Source organism: Eptesicus fuscus, chromosome 10, assembly GCF_027574615.1.
Source record: "Eptesicus fuscus isolate TK198812 chromosome 10, DD_ASM_mEF_20220401, whole genome shotgun sequence".
Classification (NCBI taxonomy): Eukaryota; Metazoa; Chordata; class Mammalia; order Chiroptera; family Vespertilionidae; genus Eptesicus; species Eptesicus fuscus.
The window spans coordinates 57,513,974-57,538,620 of record NC_072482.1 but is presented as its reverse complement, the minus strand read 5'-3'; the positions used below and the strand labels follow the sequence as shown (position 1 = coordinate 57,538,620).

The 24,647-nt window shown below is 42.4% G+C and overlaps 1 protein-coding gene and 1 long non-coding RNA gene across 3 annotated transcripts in view; one reads left to right on the top strand and one right to left on the bottom strand.

The window, feature by feature from the left end:
- Nucleotides 1-1,432: 1,432 nt before the first annotated feature.
- POPDC3 (popeye domain containing 3) lies at nucleotides 1,433-22,805 on the top strand. 2 transcript variants are annotated; one of them, XM_008154301.3, is made up of 4 exons: nucleotides 1,433-1,645; nucleotides 18,694-19,430; nucleotides 21,253-21,361; nucleotides 22,341-22,805. In XM_008154301.3, the coding sequence occupies exons 2-4, from the start codon at nucleotides 18,946-18,948 to the stop codon at nucleotides 22,620-22,622; spliced, it is 876 nt and encodes a 291-aa protein (XP_008152523.1). In that variant the 5' UTR covers nucleotides 1,433-1,645; nucleotides 18,694-18,945; the 3' UTR covers nucleotides 22,623-22,805. The 2 variants fall into 2 exon arrangements, with proteins under 2 accessions (XP_008152523.1, XP_054578158.1); XM_054722183.1 differs by lacking the exon at nucleotides 1,433-1,645 and adding an exon at nucleotides 2,272-2,307.
- The window catches only part of LOC114230029 (uncharacterized), a 30,828-nt gene continuing 14,574 nt past the window's right edge, over nucleotides 8,394-24,647 (bottom strand). Inside the window, exon 3 of the long non-coding RNA XR_003615880.2 lies at nucleotides 8,394-8,899. This is a non-coding gene — a long non-coding RNA (uncharacterized LOC114230029). The remainder of the gene's footprint in view (nucleotides 8,900-24,647) is intronic.

The following is a 24,647-nucleotide window of genomic DNA, read 5'->3' as shown; positions in this document are numbered from 1 at the left end:
GCTTCTTGCTGGCTGTTGTACAGAGGCTGCTTTCGGCTCCTAGAGGCCACCTACAGTTCCTTGCCAGGTGGACTTCCCCAACATGGCCACCTACTTCGTCAAGCCAGAAAGGACATCTCTAGAGTCTGCTAGCAAGACAGAGTCTTTTGCAATGCATTGCTGTCACAGAATTGCCATCCATCACCTGTGCTATATTTATTGTTTACAAGCAAGTTACAGGTCCCAACTGCACTCAAGGGGAGGGGATCCTACAAGGGTGTGAATACCAGGAGGCGGTGGGAATCATGGGTTACCTTAGAGTCTGTCTGTCACACATGCCTATCTTTGTTGTTTCTGAATTTTTAAATTAAAAATAACCATGAATATTATTCTTTAAAATTGTAATGTGAAACACTAAGTAAGTGAAATTTAAACTCAGAATATACCTAACATCAATGCTTGTGACCTTCTCACTTCAAATTTTAAACACACACACACACACCATGAATTAGATTCACTTTAAACTGTATTTTCAACATTTCTGAATAAATCCCTGGAATGAAGAGTAAGAGCAAAGGCCTGGGAGTCAAGTGGTTTCTTGCCACATATGATATGTAGGAATATGGTTTTTTGTTCTCAGTTCCAGCATTAATTAAAGGAGGATAATTTCACCATTTGTATTCATTACTTTTGCAGTTATTCTGGGAGCCAAAAGAGACATTGAATATTCAATAAATGTTTGTTCCCAGCATCACTATCACCAATGTTTATATGAAGTGAAAGTAAGGATACTGAGAGAAGGGAGGAGATGGAAATCCTTGAGGAAGTTGTGTGTTTCACTGATCCCTCATCAACCATGATATGGTTTCATCCCCCAAACAAAACAAAACTTCACCAAGTTCATAGGATGAAAAAATGCATTTGATGGTTGCCTTAAATTGCATGCATTTGGCTTATTACTGATTTGAACTTTGTTTTGATCATTTGCACTTTGATACTGTTTTTCTGTGATTGTCTATGATTTTTATCCAATTGCTTGAGATGCTTACTGATTTGAATCACGGTATCAACCTTTCTCTGTCATATGCATCCAATATTCCCATTCGCTTCTGGCCATATCTCATTTAGTGTATGGTGTATGTGTGGGGGGTGGGGTTGGGGGGGGGATTTAAGAGTGGAGAGTGAGAGGGCGAATTCACAGTAGCTTTTCATTCCAGTAGTCATCTCCATCGCTCTCGGCCTATTATAATAGCAAATATCTGGTTTATGTTATAACCGTGACCAGTGTCCACTTCCAAAAAAACGGTCTTTGCAAACTTTATCCGCCGTGGCCTCTAGGTTTATAGGAGTCCTGCAAGGCGTTGGCCACAGTGCCTGCTCCCTGGAGGCCTGGGCCGCCCCGGCCGCCGCGGCCGCCGCTACCCCCGCCCTCCCCGAAGCGCACTGGGGCGCGCGTCCGTCCCCGGCGCCTGTCCGCGCCGCTGCGCCGCTCCGGAGCTGCCTGCTGTCACCCGGCGCCCACGCGCGGGGCGGGGGCCAGCGGGGTGGCCGGCGAGGAGCGCGGGAGCCGGGCGCGAGGGGCTCCAGCGCGGGCCGGCGCGCTGGGCTGGGGGCAAACTTCTGCGGGCTCGGAGCCGGAGCTCGGCGCCGGACCGGAGGAGGAGAGGTAAGCAGGGGCCGCGGGGCCGCAGCGGCCGCAGCTTTCCTGGAGCCGTCCGCACCCTGGCACCTCCTGGCGTCGGGGCAACTTTGCCGGCGCGGCCAATGCCCCGGCCCCGCCCCGGGAGGGGGGCTGCGAGGCCACCGACCTCCCGGAGCGCCCGTGCTTCGCCGCCCACTGTTCCGCGCTGCTCGCGAGGCGCTGGGCGCCCGGCCCCGCTCGGGCCAACTGCGAGCCTTGGGGTGCGGGCGGCGCCACTCGCCGCCGAGGGTCCGCTGCTGCGGGCTCCTCCCGCGCCGGCCCCTGGGGAGCCGTCCTTAGAGGCCGATCGTCCCCTCAGATCTGTGGGTTCGACTCTCGCCCCAGCCACCGTTGGAGAGCAAAGAAAAAGACGGGCTTTTCAAGGGAGAAAAGCCAGTCCTGGAGGACCTGACAGCCTTAAACTTCACCTTGGGGAAGTCCGTGCAGTGTGACTGGGAGATGCCTGTCCCTTGTCTGTAATGGGCCTGGCCAGGGCGGGGGACACTGGTTTGGGGCAAGAGAAAGCTGCCTCATCGAAGGTCACCCTGACCTGTTTTCTCTATTTGGGGATCGCCCTGCCAAAATAAATAAGGGAAGGAAGGAAAGAGAAAAGAAATTTGAAAACCACTAAATTACCTCATACCAAGGTCAGTTACAGAGGTATAATACATTCTGACAGTCTGTAGTTTAGGAAAAGATTCAAGGCACATAATCAAAATGCAGTCATTGGGCTATGGAAAAAAAGAAAGAAGTTGTTTTAGCCAGAAAACATTTGCAAAAACTGAAAATTTTCCATTTTAAATAATGCATGGAAAAGTCGAATTGGAAGCTTGCTTTTGAACATAATTTAATTTGATGAACTGAACTTTTAGAATGTGACGATCTTCCTTCCCGGCTTTTTACTGTAACTCTCGTAGTTAAGTATTTTGAATTTGCAAGCCTGCACACTGCAGTTAAGTTTTATGGCACCCTTAAAAATTATTGCTCTCTGCTCATACTAAGGTTCGGTGGCTATTTTCTTTGCTGTTATTTTTAATATCAGAAACTGTTGCATGTACATATCCCTGGTGTGACAGTACAGTTACTTGGCCTTGTTCTTTGTGGCAACAGAAAACCAAACAAGGGCTATGTCAAAACAAAATATAAACAAAACAAAAGTTGGACCTCTTTCCACATTTGCAAAATGAGGTCTGGCTGATCTCAGATGAACCTCAAGTCTCTTTTCTTCCCTGAGAGACCATGTTTGTCTTTTGAAGAATTTGGGATACTAATATTAATTGAAGTCTAGAGTAAGACATTATTCATCCTAAAATGTTATGCTAGGAGACATAGTTGAGTTTCTTTCATCGAATCAGTCTCTCAAAAACGCTGAATCATTGTGCATCCTAGGCTTCTAAATGGCGACATTATGTGCTATTAAATAAAAATGTGTCATGGGAAACCAAAATCCCATGCTTTTACACAAGACTGACTCATAGGGGTGACACACTGAAGCATTCCTGTCTGCCTATTTTGTAATAGTCTGCAGGAACGATCAAGGATGGTTATGAAGCATTTGCTGTAGTACATGAGCATAACACGTAAGCAACACAGCAGTCAAGAAGTTTCTAAACTGCTTTGGAAAATATCCAAGACAGATTTGCAAGCCTGAAAATTGTAACTAAAATCGGTTGTTGTTGTTTTTGTTTTGTTTTGTTTTGGTAAATATGGTTGTTGGTCAGCTGCGATTACGATTTATAGAGAGTAAATAAGAATTTATAAAAGTATATATTAAATAGATCTTTTAAAGGAAAAGGAGAAATGTTTCTTTTATCTAAGGAAAATGTTTTAAAGTGAAAGTTACAAGTATTTTCCAAATTAAATAAATAACCAAAAGTTGCTGACGTAAAGTCCCTGTAGTAATGTTGGATCCTCCTCAAACCCAGAGAATTCATGGAGTAATTCTCAGAGACCCAGGGTGAGACCTCAGAGTAATAACCCCGAGTGACTCTCACACTCTCTGAAATTGAAGGAGGTGACGGGGCAGATTTAAGCTCTAGAAAGACAAGCAACTGGCTGTACCTATGGAAGAATCTTCATCTCTCTGAGCCTCATTTTCCACTCTGAACAGTGAAGATACCAATTAGGCTGCCGAGTTGTGACTCCTAAAGAGGTCAGTGTGGAGGCCCGTCCCTGGCATGTGGGAAGAGCACAGGCTCATCTTAGTTGACCCTGTCTTGCTTAGTAGGTGCTTGTTTATTGACCAAACAAACTGGAGGATGAACAGGTTCCAGTGTTTACTTTTAATTTCAAAAAACTATGTGGCAAAGTCTTGATAATTGTTGAATCTGGGTAATGGGTATGTGGGGGTTTACCACACAGTACTTTCTGTTTTTGTATATGTTTAAAATCATTCATCAGAAAAAAAATTAAGTGTGAATCTGAAAAAAAACACCCACATTATAAGATACATTTCTAATCTTGCATTTCATTTTAAATGCAATTTTAAAAATTATTCTATGTAGACTGGAAGGATAAATACAATTATATAGAGGGAGCTTTGGGTGGGGAATGGAACTAGAGAACAATCCATGGTGATCTTCAATTTTTTGTGTGGAATTTTAAATATATATATATTTTTTTATTTAAAATCAATATGTCAATATATATGAATATATGTATATTTAAAATCAATATGTTTTTATTGATTTTTAGAGAGGAAGTGAGAGACAGAAACACCGATGAGAGAGAAACATCGATTGGCTCTCCTTCATGCCCCCAAGTAGGGATTTGCTGTAGTACATGAGCATAACACGTAAGCAACACAGCAGTCAAGAAGTTTCTAAACTGCTTTGGAAAATATCCAAGACAGATTTGCAAGCCTGAAAATTGTAACTAAAATCGGTTGTTGTTGTTTTTGTTTTGTTTTGTTTTGGTAAATATGGTTGTTGGTCAGCTGCGATTACGATTTATAGAGAGTAAATAAGAATTTATAAAAGTATATATTAAATAGATCAAACCTGGGCATGTGCCTTGACGGGAATCGAACCAGTGACCTTTTGATGCATGGGACAATGCTCAATCCACTGAGCCACACCAGTTGGGCAGGAATTTTTTTATTATAAAAAGACCCCAAAATATGACAACGTTGATGTCATATTTTTGTGAACTCTGGTTGTTGGGCTCATGAATTTTTATTATATTCTTTGAAATTCTTGTATTTTATAATTTTCAAGTTAATATAAAATCATTTTATTGTTAAATTATAAAGAATGCAAATAATATAGATATGTACACAAAGTAATAGTATCCCAGCATCCAAAAATAGCCATCCTTAACATTAAGTGAAGATCGTTTTGTGTGTCTTTCTTTGCACTTATACAAATAGAAGGATACAGACACATTTAATACGTAATGTGCTACCCCAGAGTCACATAAGATGTTTTTGGTTTCTTTGATTTTGTTCTTGGATAGGAGTTCTAAATAACAAGCTTATTTGTATTTGTATTTTTAAGACTTTAAACTGTATTTTAAAATATAGCATTTAGCCTGGCCAGTGTGGCTCAATGGTTGAGTGCCAAACTATGAACCAGGAGGTCATGGTTCGATTGCCTGTCAGGGCACATGCCCAGGTTACGGGCTCAATTTCCATTGTGGGGCATGCAGGAAGCAACCGATCAATGATTCTCTCTCATAATTGATGTTTCTATCTCTCTCTCTCCATCTCCCTTCTTCTCTCTGAAATCAACAAAAATATATTTTAAAAAATATATGTAACATTTATTTTAAAACTTACTATGCAACAACTGACTTTAAATGAGTTTTAAGTAGCTGATGTTTATTTGTACATAAGAAGTATTTTTAGCTATTTAAAACAGACCTCATAATTTGAAACTGGGCTTAGTGTCACCATTTGAATTTCACCAAAATGCAAGCTCCATGAGGGCAGGGATTTATTATTGAATTATTACATATATTAATAACATTTTCCTGGACATTTGGAAGTTAATGATATAGTCAGTTATCATTCCAATACGATAGAAATGTTCTAGAACAATTTGAGCATAACGTGAATTTTGCACTTGGTTATGCATGATTTACTCAGCAGAAACACCAGGTACACACACATTAAACTGCAACCAGCCGACCTGAACCATGTGGGAATACACAATAAGCAAACATGCACAGACTTCAAATGTCTAGCAGCTACCATGGTTCATTCTGTGTTATCCTGAAAGATGGTGTTTTGCTGTTCTTTCGCACCTGTGAACTTTTCTATATAAAAACACAGTCATTGCCCAGCCCGTGCGGCTCAGCTGGTTGGAGTGTCCTCTGGTGCACTGGAAGGTCTAGAGAGGCAACCGATCCATGCATCTCCCTCACATCGATGCTTCTCTTCTCCCCCTCCTTACTCCTCTCTAAAATCAATTAAAACACACACACACAGAGAGAGAGAGAGAGAGAGAGAGAGAGAGAGAGAGAGAGCCATTCAGCATCCAAAGAATGTCTAAGCATTTTGATTCAAAAATGCCAAATAGTGCATGACAAAGGAAAGCTTCAATACTGAAGAGAAGCTTGAGATAATCAAACATTTTAAAAGAATCATGAGAATATGTGGCATTATTTTCTGAACAGCAGACATAAGGGAATAATCCACATTGTGGGTCATGCATGACAGGCAATGCCGCAAAAAAAATACAAGAAATATCTGTAGCTGGAATAACTTCTGTGTGAAGTCAATAAAAACAAGGCTGAAAGAACTAGAAGACATGAAAAGCTTAAGGAGCATGTGGACTGAGCACCAAACAGTGAGCAACCTTTCTCCCAGAACAACCTATCTCTATACCATTTCCTGGAGAGAACTCGCCACACCTTGCAGAAGTGCGCGTTTTAGCTGGTTTGATGGATTCCAACATCGCTGACCCTGGTGTCTGGGCCACCCAGTTATTTAGCGAGGAAAAAAAAAAAAAACTACAAAAGATTATAGACAAGTAGCACACAAACTTTCTAGGTGTGTTTGCCAGGAAAGTACATGAGAACCTTAACTATAATGAGCACAGAAAAAGTGAGTTCATTTGCTGAATATAGGTCACTTGAGAAGGAAATGAAGGTGTCTCCCTTTGACTCATATCAAGAAAAGACTGTTTAGCCCTGGCCAGGTGGCTCAGTTGGTTGGAGTGTTGACCCACAGAGGTTGTGGGTTCGATTCCCAGTCAGGGCACATACCTAGGTTTCGGGTTCGATCCCCTGCCGGGTCGCGTACGGGTGGCAAATGTTTCTCTCTCCCCGCTTCCTCTCTTTAAAATCAATTTAAAAAACACACACACACACACACGTCTTTGGGTGAGAATTAAAAAACAAGAAAACTGTTGAATGTGTACATGAATCCCCTTCTCTTGGTATCTTTCATCCGGAACTTCTGGTGCACTTACTGCATGACATAACAGCAGCTTATCCAAAGTAAGTCCCTTCCTGCTTGTCCCTTTAGCCATTCCCAGGATATGGAGAAGCCAGGAGAGCTTGAGGTAGAGCATGTGGATTGTTTCCCTACAGCAATCAAATGACAAGCTTGACAAGGAGAGGTTTCTTGCTGTTTCTTCAAATCAGGATTTACAGAGCATTGGTGATTCAACATAGGACCCACCCTTTTATCCCTGTGTTGCTCGAAAAATTGTAATTTTGTAAGAGGACACTTAAATTCGTTGAATCTAGAACTGAAGGGAGAGGAAACAAGAATGCTTTTGACGTGCCCTAGTACATCCATATTTAGATTCAAGCTGTACGTGAAGCAGTAAGTTGTGGTGGTGAAGAGAAGAGGTGCCTGCATCTGTCTGCCTGGCAGTGCATCTGGGCTCTATCATTTGTGTGTCCTTAGGCAAGCTACTAACGCCCCTATACCTCAGTTTTTCTCATCTGTAAAATTGGCGCAATAAAACTACCTAGTTCAAAAACTTGTAATATTTTAAGGTTCTTAGAAACATGTCTGGCACACAGAAACATGTCTGGCACTTAGTAACTAAGCGCTTACTACATGTTAGATGCTGGTAGTGGTAGCCATGGTTGTAGTAGTAATCATGGTATATGAGGATTAAAAACATGGCAAACTAGATATTGCATTTCCCTTTGCTCAACTCAACTGATTTTGGTGGAGTCACACAATTCAACAATTACAGAGCTATTTGTTTTGACTTTCTGTGGGCTGTCTTTTGTGTGTGAGTCTCTGGATGTGTCTGAAATGTCAAGTATTTGCCCAGTACATAATAGTTCAATTTTACAAAGAACTGACTAAGCTGAACGTTCACCAAGGAAACACGGTATTCCAGGAATTTTGGAGATAATAAATTTGTGTTGTTTTAAGTGTCTAAGTTTGTGGTGAGAAAAGAACAAATACTTTGTAACAAATTACTGCAAACCTAGTTATGAATGACATAAATATTCTGGAAGTTGCCGGTGTGTATAAATGCTTAGCAGAGTTGGGGCCACCTGACTCCATGAAAGGAAAACCTAAAAAGTGGTGCTGGGAACTACAGTGAATTTAATTGTAATTTTCAGGGGCTCTCATCGGTCTTGTTTTCCAGATACCATTGAAGAACAATTTGCACCTAATTTTCCTGACATAAATCTAGCAAGCATTGAGTGTCTTTTGTTTCATACATCTGTATCCCAAGTCCATCATAAAATGTAGATTTTTAGATAAATAAAAAGCCTCATGTATAGTGAGTATTCATCATTATGTGTGTATTCATTTTCCATTGCTTTGTAACAAATTGACACAAACTTAGTCAATTAAAACACAAATTTCCTTGGCCTTAAAATCTCCTTTGAAAGAGGAAAAATGCAGTTTTAGAAGCAAATAAACCCTCTCTTTTAAAGGGCAGTAGGTGATATGCACTTTCTTTTCAACTGTGAGAATTGATGTCTGGAGCATGTTTGCATTCTGACCTGAGCATCTTCTTCTTAATAAGAAAATTTTGCTCATGAAAAAATCCCACAAATTTATTATCTCATCGTTTTTGTGAGTCAGGAGTCCAGGCTGAAGTGGATCCTCTGCTCAGGGCCTCGCAAGCCTCCAATCCAGGTGTCAGCCACACTGCTACTCTTCTCATTTGCAGTTCAGGGTCTTCTTCCAAGCTTTGAGGTGGTTGGCAGAATTCAGCTCCTTTGGTTGTAGGACTGAGGTTCCCTATTATCTTGGTAAGTGTTGGTTTGGGGACTTCTTTTAGCTCACAGAGACCACTGCAATTTCTTGCCTTGTGGCCCCTATAGGCAGATCACAACATGGTATTTACTTTCTTATAGTTAAATAGGAATATGTCTCTCTAATTTCCAGTTCCTCACTAGTCCTACAGGGGAGTCTTATATAACACTAGAGGCCTGGTGCACGAAATTTGTCCCTCAGCCCAGCCTGTACCCTCTCCAATCTGGGACCCCTCAAGGGATGTCCGACTGCCCGTTTAGGCCCGATCGGGATCGGGCCTAAACGGGCAGTCGGACATCCCTCTCACAATCCAGGACTGCTGGCTCCCAACTGCTTGCCTGCCTGCCTTCCTGATTGCCCCTAACCGCTTCTGCCTGCCAGCCTGATCACCCCCTAACCACTCTACTGCCAGCCTGTTTGCCCCCAACTTCCCTCCTCTGCTGGCCTGGTTACCCCTAACTGCCCTCTCCTGCAGGGTTGATCATCTCCAACTGCCCTACCTTGCAGGCCTGGTCCTTCTCAACTGCCCTCCCTTGCAGGCCAGTTGCCTCCCAACTGCCCTCTCCCTGGCCTGCTCTCTCAAGCTCCATTCTGCCACCATTTGTTTGAATTTGTTTACCTTCTATAATTGAAACTTTGTAGCTTGAGTGGAGGCTTAGGCCTGCAACGGCTGGCGGAAAGCTTGGCTTCCTCTGTTACCTAGGAAACCTTGCTCTCTGTGGCTGTAGCCATCTTGGTTTGGGTTAATTTGCATACTCGCTTTGATTGGAAGGTGGGCGTGGCTGTGGGCGTGTCGGAGGTATGGTCAATTTGCATATTTGTCTATTATTAGATAGGATAATCATCAGAGTAACTATTCCAGCACCATTTGCCATATAATGTCACCTAATCACGGGAGCATCTGTCCCATCCCATTCACAGGTTCAGCCCACACTCAAGGGGAGGGGATTACAGGGCCTGGGCACCAGTGGAGCAGGAATCTTGTGGACCATCTTAGAATTCTGCTTACCACAGTATGTGGTAAAGTGAAAAATCGAACCTGGCTGGAGATAATCAAATGTGACTTTGGTTGAGATGTGAGAATCAGAGAAGTCCAGCATAGCCTGTAGGCAAGTTCTCTAATATCCTCAAGTCTCAAGAGAAGCCAAGCTCTCTATGAAGGTCAAAGGCACAGTCCAGCTTAGGAGCCTACTGTGCATGAAAAGAGTCATGCATTCTGTAAAAACAAAGGCTGGTGTGGACCCTATGGAATCCAGAAGGCCACAATCCAATCTCCAGTACAAAATTTAGGAGATTGTCTGTCTAGGATTTCCAAAAGGTATCATGAAAAAATAAAATGAGAAAGTGAAACCATGTCATATAATTGCTTGGAAAAATGGAATTCTAAGGCAGAAAGATAAAGTACTGTAAAGCACCCTAGCCGTTTTGGCTCAGTGGATAGAGCGTCGGCCAGTGGACCGAAGGGTCCTGGGTTCATTTCCAGTCAAGGGCACATACCTCCCCAGCCCGGGCCCTGGTTAGGGCTTGTGCAGGAGCCAATCAATGGATGTGTTTCGCTCACATTGATGTTTCTCTCTGTCTTTCCCTTTCTCTTCTCTATCTAAAAATCAATGGGAAAATATTCTTGGGTGAAGATTAAAAAAATAAATAAATAAAGTAGGATAAATGCCAAGAGCTATAGTAGGGTTGGCCATCTATGTAGGCAGACACAGATGGTGACATCTATGCTTTGGATAACATCTACTGACTGTAACAAATGAATATTGTAGCCAATATCATTTACATTCATATCAACTCTGTTCTTAATCTTAGATAATTCTTCCATATTTATACACTTATACATTATACATATGCACTGTCTGCACAGCATCATGCCAAGTCTTCATTTCCTCTCTCTGTTACTTGAAAGATTCTAGACCAACACTGTCCAAGAGAAATATAATGCGAGCCACATATGCAATTTTAAATTTCCTAGTAGGAACATTAATAATAAGAAGTAACGGGAAAAATTAACTTTAATATTTTCTTTAATCTAATATTTCCCCAAACATTATTGTTTCAACATGTAATCAATATAAAAATTATTAATGAAATATTCTTTATCTTTGTCTTAAGTCTTCAAAAGCCATTGTGTACAACACATCTCAGCTCAGACCAGCTACATTTCAGGTTCTTAACAGCCATCTGTGGCTAATGGCTACCGTGTTGGACAGCACAGCTCTAGAGTTTTATCAAAGGCCATGATCATGGGCATTTAACTTTGATTCTCAGTTTTCTCTGTACACACTTTCTAAATAATCTTGCCAACTCCAGTCTTCAGTCATTGTTGTCCTGTGTAATAGTAACTATTAAATATGTGTCCTTCCAGCTTATCATTTTTTGTTGTGAATTCAAGACCCAAGAGCATCACATTAAACATAGCTAAAGCTGAGTCCCTCTTTCTTCTGATTTCTTTCTGAACTTTTAGATCTCCTACCATTCCCAAAACTCACAAACCTTCTCTGTTCCTCTGTCAGTAGAGACACTTCTTCTTTTGACTTCTTCCTCATAGTCTAATAAGTACTTTTATTTATTTTTAGTCGAACACCTGATCCATTGATCCAGGTATTGGGCATCTCTCATTTAGGCTTTTTGACTTATTAACATGCTTGTTCCAAAACTATCCCAAACACTACTTTTCTACCTGACAATGTTAGCCTTATCAGTCAGTGAACATTTATTGAAGACTTACTCTGTTTTAGACGAGGGGAATTCCAAGTATATACAGGGTGGGAGGAAAGTAGATTTAAGTTGTTCATATGGAAAATAATACAATAACTAATAAATAGTAATAAATAATAAACTCTGTGTTTTACATACTCACAACTGTAAACCTACTTTTGCCCCACCCTGTATATCCACACACATGCCAATCGATAAAGCTTATATCTTAAAAATACACATACTATGTTAATTTCTTTTTAAATTTAAATATGAGAGAATAAACATATTATGACATATTATTTAAATATGTATATAATAATGTAATGTAAATATAACATCTATATGTATATTCTATAATATAAAAGTGTAATATGCTAATTAGACCAGCCGAACGACCTTACGGACATCCTTCCACTCGACCTTCCAGATGAAGCTGAGGCTGTGAGGGCTGAGGCAAGCCATGGCAGCTGCAAGGATTGAGCCCCTTGCATGAATTTCGTGCATTGGCCTCTAGTATATATATAAAACCCTAATATGCAAATAGACCAAACAGCAGAACAACCAAACAACTGGTCACTATGACGTGCACTGACCACCAGGGGGTGCGCACAGAACATGGCGAGCGTCGGTAGCAGGTGGCAGAGCGCGGGACATGGCGGGCATCAGCCACAGTGGGATGGTGGAGCAGGTGAGCAGGGGCGCTAGACCAAGGCAGGACGCCAGTCGCTGTCGTCAGGGCAAGCCTCTGGTGGTTACTGAAAATTCTTTGCTCCTGTATGCCATGGTCCTGCCGGGCGCTCGCACCTGCTGCCAGCACCGCAGCTGCCACTTGCACCTGCTGTCAGCGCCTGGTGCCAGCCCCGATCACTTGGCGCCGTTAGTGGGTGCAAATGGTGGCTGCCGGCCCCGACTGCCCCTCAGGGCTTGTCCACCTCCCCCTGCTCCTGAGGGGCAATCGGGGCCAGCAGCCACTCGCACCCACTGCAGGCAACAGCCCCACCACACCCACTGTCAGCACCGGTCCTCCTCGCACCCACAGCTGGCGCCGGCGCCAATCACTCTGCGCTGTCAGTGGGTACGAGCAGGACTGGTGCTGTCAGCGTGTGGGAGCGACAGCAGTGGGAGCGGGGCTGCTGGCAGACAGGAGACTGGGCAGGGCCATGGCGGGAGGGGCCAGGCGGGGGTGTGGAGGATGGGCTGAGACCTGCCCCTGTGCCCACCACAGCCTTGTGGCCCACAGTTCCTTTCAAGGTGCACAAATTTGTGCACTGGGCCCCTAGTACATTATACTAGTACTAGAGGCCCAGTGCACAAAAATTCGTGCACTCAGGGTGGTCCCTCAGCCTGGCCTGCACCCTCTCACAGTCCGGGACCCCTCGGGTAGGATCCCTAGGCCTGGACTGAGATCAGGGCCTATTGGGGCTTTCCTCCCCTGGGCTGCAGGCAGCTGGCCCCACCCCCACTGCTGCCACTACTTGCCATCTGTGCAGCGCTGCCCCCCCTCCCCTGCCACCAGTGGCCTCCCTCTGCAGGCGACAGGCTGGGGTGCAATGGCTTGGCCTCCCTGAGCTCCCTCTTTCTTTGCTGGGGGGTGGGGCCAGCCCTGCGAGGGGCCATCTGCCTGATCGCCCCTAACCGCTCACCTACCTACCTGATCACCCCTAACCACTGGTAAACCTACCTGATCACCCCTAACCACTGGTCTGCCTACCTGATCACCCCTAATCACTCTGCCTGCCTGCCTGATTGCTCCTAACCGCTTGCTTGGGGGTGGGGCCAGCCCTGTGAGGGGCCATCTGCCTACCTGATCTACCCTAACCACTAGTCTGCCTACCTGATCACCCCTAACCCCTCTGCCTGCCTGCCTGATTGCCCCTTACCGCTGGCTTGGGGACGAGGCCAGCACTGACTTCTGATTGCTCATCCTCCAGTCATTACTGGTCGTTGCAACCCAGGGTTTTTATATATTAGGATATTATATCCATCATTATAATGTAATATAATATATGATGGAAGCCTACAAACAGGTAATAAAGGCCATAAAAACTCAGGGTCTCTCTCTGGCTGGATGGCTCAGTTGGTTGAAATGTCATCCTATACACCAAAAGGCTGTGGGTTCGATTCCCCATCAGGGCACATACCTAGGTTGCAGGTTCCTTCCCTAGTTGAGGTGCATATAATAGGCAACCAATTGTTTCTCTCACATTGATGTTTCTCTCTTCCCCACTCTTTTCCTTCCTCTCTCTCTAAAAATAAACAGACAAAGAAAACTCAGAGCCTACAGAATGTTCTGATGTCTCTTGACCCTGACCCCCTTTCCTGTCTTTAGTTCAGTAGTTCTTTTGGTTGTACATCAAAATCCCTAATAAATTTATGGGAGAAAATGCCAGTGTCTGTGCTCCCAACACAGGCCTTAAGTAATTCATTGAAACACCTCTAGATTTGGGCCCCAAACATAAACCTGCTGTTAAGACCTGCAGTCTTAATTCAGTTTTGCCACTCCACTCTATATTTTGACCCACATTTGGAGTAATCAATCTTATATTCCACATAAGAGTCATGTTATTTTAGAACTAAAAGGACCTCATATTATTTTGTTCAACTTTTTCATCTTACCACTGAGGAAACACGTCTAGAAATAGTAAAAAAAAAAATAAAAAAAATCTCATAGTTGTTTAGGGATACAGCTAAGACTAGATCCATTCTGTTAAGTAGTAATGCGAAATGGACCAACTACATAACAGAATGGTATGCTAACACCAGTACTACAGCCACAGCAGGACAAGTAGGGATCAAAGAGCAACGCACCAAGTAATCAGCAGAGAAAGACAGGCTAGTGGTCAACAGGAACGGACAACGCTGAGGCCCTGAAAACAAGCAGCGATAATTCAGAGGCCATTCAAGAACAACATAAAACAATGCCTCTCAAACATGAGTGTGCATAGGGATAAACTGGGAGCTTCTTAGAGATTCATCTTCCTGGCTTAGTAGTTCTGGGGTGGAGCCAGGGAAGGGTCATTTTTAAAAAATCTTCAGCCAGGGATATATATTTTTTTATTATTGATTTGAGAGAGAGAGGAAGGGAGCGAGAGAAAAAGAAACATTGATGTGCCCTGACTGGGAATCAAACCGCAGCCTTTTGGTGCAGGGGGCAATGCCCAAACAACTGAGCCACACCAGTCAGGGCCAAAGTTGTTTTGAATCATATCAGTAATTCAATTGCTTTCTTTAAGGAGCTCAAGGTTGTAAGAAGACAAAAGGATTCCCCCTGTGAATTTGGAGTTATGCCAGACATCCTATATAATAAAAGGCAAATATGCAAATCAAATGAACAGCAGAACAACTGGTGTCTATGACACGCACTGACCACCAGGGGGCAGATGCTCAATGCAGGAGCTGTCCCTGGTGGTCAGTGTGCTCCCACAGGGGGAGCACCGCTCAGCCAGAAGCCGGGCTCATGGCTGGTGAGTGCAAAGGCAGTGGCGGGAGCCTCTCCTGCCTCTGCAGCAGCACTAAGGATGTCCAACTGAGCGGTACTGAGCCGTCAGTTGAACATCCCCTGAGGGGTCCCAGACTGTGAGAGGGCACAGGCCAGGCTGAGGGACCACCCCTGAGTGCACGAATTTCGTGCACCGGGCCTCTAGTTTTAAATAAGTGATGTCCCAATTCCATAATGTCTTTGTACTGAACTATCTTGGATGTTGGGATCTTCCCCACATCTGTTCCCCTAGGTGACAGAAGTTAGACCATCTATTAAATTGGATGGAGACTTGGAATCCAGAAGGCAGAGTGTTTGCACCTCTACCCCAACGATTTTCAACCCAGTGTGGCCCAAGAATTTTTAAAACATACAATACTTGACTATTTAGTCAGGGCACTGGCCTCTTTTCCCTTAGATTGTCAAATTAAAAAATGACAACGCCCAACACAACAATAGCCATCCGGTGTGAATGAATTAAAATTATACCTATTTTTTCGTCAGATTGGCAAAATATATATATATTTTTTGGTGTGCTGTAGAATTTTAGCAATTACTTTATGTATGCCATGAGATGAAAAAGGTTAAAAGTCACTGCTCTGCACCAATGCATTCAATTAACAGTCATTGAGTGCCAGGGGTTAGAACTGCGAAAACATTTCTCTTTGTCCCTTAAGAATTTCAGAATCTAGGAGAGGAAATTAGTCGATGTTGAATAGTAATAAAGCAAATCATTCCATGAGTGGCTTTCTATGCCTTTGTCCCTTGTAGTAGTCTAAGCATTATGGATTGAGCAGTGCATGCGGATATAGCAGGTCTTAAATATGCACTGTTGGGATTATTATTTTCCCGGCAAACCAGTACTGGCAGAATATCCCACTTAGGTCTCCCAACACATTAATATATCAGGTCGATGTCCTTGAAAGGTGGCAGTGGCTGCTGGAGAGGCAAGAAGCTGAGCGGAGGGGGACTTGCACTTCCACCCGCTGGGGTGACTTACTGCCTCTTTCACCTGAAGCAAGCGACTTTACCAATCTCGTGCCCGGCTTTTCTCATTTGTGAGCTGGCATGATGATTTAGATCCTGCCTCCCTCGTGACAATCAGCGTGGTGCCATGAGATAATAAATGTACAAGTTCTGAACAGATCAATGCCATTTCCGAGCTAATCTTCATTAGTTTGCCACCAAGTTTATATCACATTTCATACCTTCCTTTATATAACTACTCAAGGTCTTAAATTTTATAAAGAAAAGAGGGGGGGGGGGGTGCTTGGAATTACTGCATTCATTTGCATTCAGGTTTGTCTCCCATCATTTGCATCTCCGTGTGCTAACTTCTTTTGTAGGGAAGATAGATTTTGTTGCCTAATGTATCCATTGTGCCACTTTAGCATTCCAGCGTTTATTTACCCAAAAACATGACTTAAGGCCTGCAGGCCTTTAGCAGCTGGCTGATGAATCATGTTCAGCGTTCACGCAGCACTGCTGGCACATAGCAAAGGAACACTCATGCTCAGCACCTGCCCCTGTCAGTTCTTCCTCTTCTAATAAAGTGCATCTGTTTTGATGACTGAGTAAAAACACACCAAGTGGAGAAAGGCTGGGTGTGGAGTAATGTAATCAGGGCGGTGATACAGTATCAAGGATAGAAGATGGCTTGGTAGCAGCTTATTGAAACCGAAGCCAACTGGAAAGGACCCGAAGCACAGTTCCTCTTACAATCATAGAGGGTCACGCTCCTGGAATATACGTGGCCCAAATACATCCCCCAAGTCAGCATTTTAAGGGGGCAAGATATCCATAAGCTCCCTTCTGAACTGCCACAAACGGTTTACATGGCCTTTCCCCACTAGAATCACTTTAACATTTTGTCAAGGATTATAAATTTTTAAGGAAGCTCAAACCAAAGCTCAGAGCTCCACGAGCAGTGCTCTTTAGTACTGGCAGTGGTGGCTGTTGGGCATCCCGAGGAAGTGATTAAGTGAAAATACCCTACTGTTAAAAGCAAAACAGCAGGGGGATTGACATTTGCAGTTTGGTATTTCACAGTTCTCACCCCTCCCTGTATTTTTAAAAATTTTCTTTGAATATCCACTAGTAGATAGTTTTGTGTTTTATTTAAAAGAGGAGAAATTAAACATGTTCAGGGTGCTGGTCTCCCTTGAGCCTCAGAGTGTTGGTGGGGGGAGGTGATAATAAGGGGGACGCAGAATGCTTGAAATGTATTGGAAAGGAAGTTGAGTCAAAACAAAAATATCACTGTAAGTTATAGGTCTAGTTACTGTTATTGTTATTTTGCTTATTTTAATGATTCACCTGGTAAGCATTCTTGAAGTCATTACTTGCTGACAAAAGAATCCCTATCCAAGATGGCAAATCAGGAACTTCAATAAAGCAGCAGCTTTCTTGCCATGTCTAGTTCTGTTCCTGTTTTCAAACTTCAGCCAAGTCATTTTCACCTCGTGTGCATATTTCTTCTATGAAACAAAATCTGTGATACCTGATACTTTATTAACAGGTGTTCTGGGAATAATCTGTCTCAAAAATAACCCTAAATATAGCACACAAGTTCAAGGGTTTTGAATGTTAATTATGACTTTAAAGCATCCATCTAATGCTTCAGAACATCGAAGCCATTTATTGTTAAGAAACCTGGTGATAAAGGACACATATCCTACAGCTCTGTCGTCGTGGTTTAAATATGTGACTCAGATCACATATTAGCATTTTTACCATATGGCTGAAAGGGCAGAGAATGTATGTGTAGGGGAACAAGTCGGTAACATTTTGGCCATCTGGTAAATAAATATGCCAGTAGCAGGAACTGTCATATTTATTTAGTTATATGGAGGCAACCTTTACTCTGAAATAACCTCTAATACAGTAAAGTAGAACTGAATTTATATTTCTCAAATAATTTTGATCTAAGTCACTGCACATTTTACAGCCTATTTTACAGCTCTTAATATCTGACTTCAATTACCAGATGGTGGTTTATGTATGTATTAGGGCTCCTTAAAGTGCCTAATGTAAAACATCTTTCGGAGGAGGCCACAGGATGGGGTCCAGCATACGGGCTCGAGTGCTGATGTTCTGCTCTGCCACCGACCTCTGTGTGGTCTGGGATAAATTGCTTGGCCTCTCTGAGTCTCAAATTCTTCATCTGTAAGGCATGAATAACATTGTCAAACAGCGTCTCTCAGAGGGTGGGCCATCGAGGGCCAGGCACTGAGGCATCAAAATCATGTAGGAAGCTTGTTCTAAATAACCAACTTTGTAGCCCTCCCTCCAGAGAAGATTCTGAGTCAGCATGTCTTGGAAACAGTCTATGAATCTGCACTTTTAGTCACTTTCCCAAGGGACTCTGAGGTACACGGAACTACTGTTATGGAAACTGGCTGACTATAGCACTTAGCTCCCTTGAAAAATATGTAGCTAGCTAATCCTAACAAATACCAAAGTGCCTGTTAATAGTTTTTTTTTATTATTAATAAGCATAACTCTGAAAACTAATTTGCATCTCCTAGAAATTTAACACTTGACAGCATTGGTGCTTAACATACTCCAACTTTATGGAAAATAGGAGCTCATCTTGAATAAGTAATATTGGTGATTTATTAAATACGTGTCTCAGTTCTCCTTGTTTAACTAGATCCTTTTTTTTTTCTTACATAGGAAACCACACAATACTCATGGTCTAGATCTAAATCAGGAGCCCAGATGAACTTAACGGAGCCAGCATGGGATGCTTCGTTTTTCAAGATCCATACACACCAAACCCTTAATCACCACAACTCCAGTGACCAGGCTTTCTCCGGTTCTGTGAGGATTTAGCGAAACTCAGATGATGGAAAAGCAAAGGACTTGATTACTCATTTCGATATCATCTAACATCAACGGGAAAGTGAACCAGGCGGCGGTACAGCCATGGAGAGAAATTCAACTGTGTGGAAGAACCTAATAGATGAACACCCCGTCTGCACAAGCTGGAAGCAAGAGGCCGAGGGAGCCATCTATCATCTTGCCAGTATTCTATTTGTAGTAGGTTTTATGGGTGGCAGTGGTTTCTTCGGACTCCTTTATGTCTTCAGTTTGCTGGGGTTGGGTTTTCTCTGCACTGCTGTCTGGGCTTGGGTCGACGTCTGTGCCGCCGACATCTTCTCCTGGCATTTTGTGCTCTTCGTCATCTGCTTCATGCAGTTTGTTCACATTGCATATCAAGTGCGCAGCATAACCTTTGCCCGAGAATTCCAGCTGATGTACAGCTCCATTTTCCAGCCTCTGGGGACCCCTATGCCCGTCTTCAGAACGATTGCTCTGAGCTCTGAAGTGGTTACTTTGGAAAAGGAGCACTGCTATGCCATGCAGGGGAAAACCTCCATCGACAAGCTCTCTCTGCTTGTTTCAGGAAGGTCTGTACTCTTGGTGCTTGAATGTCTTTCTTCTACCATCGTTACTAGCTTGTCTTCCTTTCTGCTACATCTTCTATCTCAGCATAGCATAGTCCGGGGTGGCATTTAACACCCGGAGGCATGAGAAAGCCCCTGACACATGAGTCATGGCCATAGGCCATAGGCATTTAGAGTACATGGTATTATTTACCTGGAGCAAGAAATAATCTAAAGCCTTAATTGTTCTTCTTAGAAATCAAATGTATGAATTGAGTTATCCGGATATGCTATGTATTTCCAAGATAATTACTGAAAGTCAAGATGAGTACTGAATTAATACAATACTTCTGCTGTCATGCAAAGTATTTTAAATAGACTCTCATAGGGCATTCTTTTAAATAATAGAGATCATTAAATTTTATAATAATCAGTTTTATAATGATCAACTCTTTCAGTAATTTCTAGCAATTGCCCATTTGCTAAAAGTGAGGTGGGCATACCTCATTATATATACATATATGTATATATACACATATCCTATATAATAAAAAGCTAATATGCAAATTATCCCCTCCGGAGTTAAGCCGACCAGGAGTTCACTGCTCGCTATGATGTGCGCTGACCACTAGGGGGCAGTGCAGAACAAAGGAAGGCCCCAGCCAGCAGCTGGCAGCTTGGGGGAGGAAGGCCCTGATAGGCCCTGATCACCGACCAGGCCTAGGGACTCTACCTGTGCATGAATTTCGTGCACCGGGGCTCTAGTATATACATATACATATACATATACATATACATATACATATACATATACATATACATATACATATACATATACATATACATATACACACACAGACACACACACACACTGTTGACCTTTGAACAACACAGGGGTAGGGATGCTGATCCCAACAGAGTCAAAATCCACATATAACTTTTGATTCCCATGAAGCATTATTAATAGCCTACTGTTTGACCAGAAGCCTTACCCATCTCTTAAACCAGGGGTGGGGAACGTCCGGCCCCCGGGCCATATAAGGCCCTCGAAATCATTTGGTCTGGCCCTGCCAAGGCATAAGGAGTGAGTTAATTAAATGTTTGACCAAATATAGAAGGCTAATTTTTAAGTTGATACTTTTGTATGGCCCATGAATGATGATATAAATATCCAAATAGCCCTTGGCAGAAAAAGGGTTCCCCACCCTTGAGTCCTAAACAGTCAGTTAATACATATTTTGCATATTATATATTGTATTCTTACCATAAAGTAAGCTAGAGAAAAGAAAATGCTATTAAGAAAGCTATAAGAAAGAGAAAACACATTTAACAGTATTTATTGAAAAAAATCACATGTAAGTGGATCTGCATAGTTCAAACTCATATTGTTCAAGGGTCAATATATACTTTGAAAACAGAAAGTTTGGGGGAGGAAACAGTATGATTATGTTTTCTTTAAAGGTTAAGTAATTTTCAGAGGCATTTACAGTGGTACCCCTTCATGTTCTTCAGTGTTCTATTTCATTTAAAATCTGACTGAGTGCACTGAAACTTTTTATGGAAGTATAATATTCATGCAGAGATGGGCACATATCATAAATGTACAGTTTCATGAGTTGTTTGATGAATTTTGCTCAATATTCCAGAATCCTAACTGTGTGAGTGAGGAACATCAGTACATGAATCTTACAGGAGACTTGCCACGTATTGTATTGCAGGAATTTAATCTTTGCCCTTCAAAATTTTAATAGCCAAAAAGGTCCTCAGAGACCTGAACCCTCCCCTCACCCCAATTATGTACTGGCTTTCTCCTTCCTCATAAATGCTGTTCTTTGTGTCTGGGTAGGATCAGAGTGACAGTTGATGGCGAATTTCTGCATTACATTTTCCCCTTCCAGTTCCTGGATTCTCCTGAATGGGACTCACTGAGGCCCACCGAGGAAGGCACTTTTCAGGTAAGGGATAACGAGCGCACGCAGTGAACACGGCCTCTTCCACACACAGATAAACACAACAGCAGGTGGCAGAGGAATAATTTATATGTCACTTTGGAACGTACTATGCAGCATGCATGACTTTCTAAAGCTGTTTGACTCTTGACGATTAATGTCACTTTATAGGGGTCCAGCAACAAGGAGAACAATGAGTATTTCATATGGCAGAAAGGAGTCTGTGAGAATTAGTCTTACATTTTTCTTTGCTGAACTGCATATATGGGAATGAAAATTATTTGAGATTTGACAGTACACTACACACTGCCACTGTGACCATTTAGAAAAACACCAAGAACAAAAAAAATCTGCCCTTATTACAAAATAAGTTATTTTTGAAATTTAAGATGCTGATGGATTGCAGTTGTTTCTAGCAACAAAGTGCTAAACTTCCTGTCCCTGCTCTGCTGCCAGGTCTGGGAGTTTTGAAAGATAATCGGTTCAGGAGGTTCTATCTATCATAGTATATACTGTTTTCCTATAATTAATACAGGTAACACACATGTGTGTCTACAAATACAAATCCATATGCATATGCAGGATAGGTAAATAAATTCTACTTTGTACTATTGAAACTGGATTAGGGTTAAATGTCCACAGTCTTCAGGACTGACTGGAGATACTTCCCTAACATTAGCCGACTTTATTAATTTTTAGTATAAGTAGCTCTCGCTTCAATAAAAAGCAAAACATAGATATCTGAACTTAGAAAACAGATAAATTGGAGATGGGCACAATATTGTGACTATTCGTGTTATAAATTATATATAGTAATACATTTTCTGATCTCTTCTTCTATTTTTACAGTATGTTTTGGGTTGGTGGGCTTTTTTAACCTAAAAAAACCAGAATGGACATTCATTTAAAATGTGGGGCACAAAAAATGTGACAGAACTTTTCTTGCTCCCTAATCTTTGTTTCTACATGGTTTTATTGTTTTTAGGTAACCCTCACAGCAGAAACTGATTGTCGGTATGTGTCATGGAGGAGAAAGAAATTATATTTGCTCTTCGCTCAGTATCGTTACATCTCCCGCCTGTTTTCAGTTTTAATTGGCAGTGACATTGCAGATAAACTCTATGCCTTGAATGACAGGGTATATATAGGAAGAAGATACCACTACGATATACGGTTACCTAACTTCTATCAACTTGCAGGTCCTGAAAAGCCCAGATCACCCCTGATAGGACATTTTCGAAATTCCAGACAACACTGTGATAAATGACATTGAAGTCTAAAGTTTTATAATTACATTTAAAAAAAAAGACTCTCTTCATCATTCCCCAAATGAAATAGCAAAATACAGAAAATTGAGATCATTAATATTTTTTATAAATCAAACTCAGAGGCAAGATGCCATTGCCAGCTGCTTTATTCATCTCAACTTCTGCATTGTGAATAAATTTTACCAGTTTTTCTGTATTTCTTATTTGAACAAATGGGGGGGGGGGGGGGAGATGAATATGGGAAGTTTGTCCTTTCCTGCATCAGAACTGGGAGAATGAAATCCTGCTTTCTCCAATATTTCCTCCGATCGATTCAAATCAGTGGCCTTGCCTATGGAGTTCAGCGTTGCTTCTCTAGGAGCAGTCGGTAAGTAGTCTCAGCAGGAGGAGGGTTCAAGTGGAAACATATGAGTGTTCCCGGAATTCACTTTTTGCTACAACCCCTGATGAAAGCAAGATGCATCATTGTGGTAGGCAGCAATTATTTCTTTTAAATGGGAAACTATTTAATATGCCAAGGAAGTAGAACAAATGTGAGAGAGGATAATATTCCCATCTTGAAGGCTATTCTGTTGCTACACATCATTCATCATCTTAATCTTTACAATAACAGTTTAAACGAGGCATTTCATGGAAAACAAAAATGCATAGTAATTACTGAGTAAAAAGAATACCCGTGAACAAATAGTAAAAATGTTGCACCGCACTTTTATGTCATACATTCAGCTGAAAGGGCAAGTGTGAGTGTTTTGATGGGACCCTGAGGGACTCATAGTGAATGCTCCACCCACCAAACAAATAAGGGAGCCGGCTTGATAAAGAAGAGCTTAAGGAAGGACAGGTCCTCAGTCACAAATCCGATCCCAATTTTTAGAAAACAGTTGTTTTTTTGTTTTTTTTTTAATATATATTTTATTGATTTTTTACAGAGAGGAAGAGAGAGGGATAGAGAGTTAGAAACATCGATGAGAGAGAAACATCAATCAGGTGCCTCCTGCACACCCCCTACTGGGGATGTGCCCACAACCAAGGTACATGCCCTTGACCGGAATCGAACCTGGAACGCTTGAGTCCGCAGGCCGACGCTCTATCCACTGAGCCAAACCGGTTTCGGCAACAGTTGTTGTTTTTTTAACATCACATGCAAGCGATGTCCTTTGGGGGAAAGATATATCATCATAAATTTAATAAATGTGTATTGAGCACCGACCGTGGCTCCAGGTGCTGAACTGGGCAGTGGGAATACATCAGGTAACTAACAAAGGTCCCATTCCTCACAGAGTTTACATTCTGGGCATGGAAGACAGATAATAAAATTAGTAATAATTTAAAAAAAAACAAAACACTGGAGTTAGAAAGAGAGAGTGCCATTGAAAGGTAAATCAGGGAAGGTGGATAGGAAAGTACAGTGCAATTTAATAGGGTGGTCAAGGAAGGCCTGAGTGAGACAGTAATGTTTGAACAAAACCTGGAAGAGGCAAAGGAACAATCCCTGCAGATATCTGGGGAAAGAGCAATCTGGGCAGAGAGGGGAGCCCCTGAGAAGGCCGTTAGGTCTGAGCAGGAGCAGCTGGAAGGCCAACATGGCTAGAGCAGAACCAGTGCTAGGGAGAGAAGGCAAAGAGTGACTGGGTGGGGTCTAATACGTCACGGTGTGATACGCCACTAGACCCTGAAGTACATAGATGAGTCTACAGTTCAAGAGAAAGATCTGGGCTAGAGAGAAAAGCTTGGGAGTATTTCAGATAGAGATGATATTTAAAGCCACGAGATAGCCAAGGGAGTGAGTGCAGATTCAGAAGAAAAATGGTCCAAGGACCTTTCCTTGGGGTCCCCTGTTATTAAAATGGGGGAAATCAGGCAAAACATGAGAAGGCTAGTGAGGCAGGAAGAAAATCAGAAGTGTGGAGTCCTGGAAGCCAGGTGAAGAAAGTGTTTCAAAGAGAAGGGAGTGATGGACTATCTGAAATGTGGCTGACAAGTGATAGGAGGTCTGGGATAAGCCATTGGGTGGAGCAGCATGG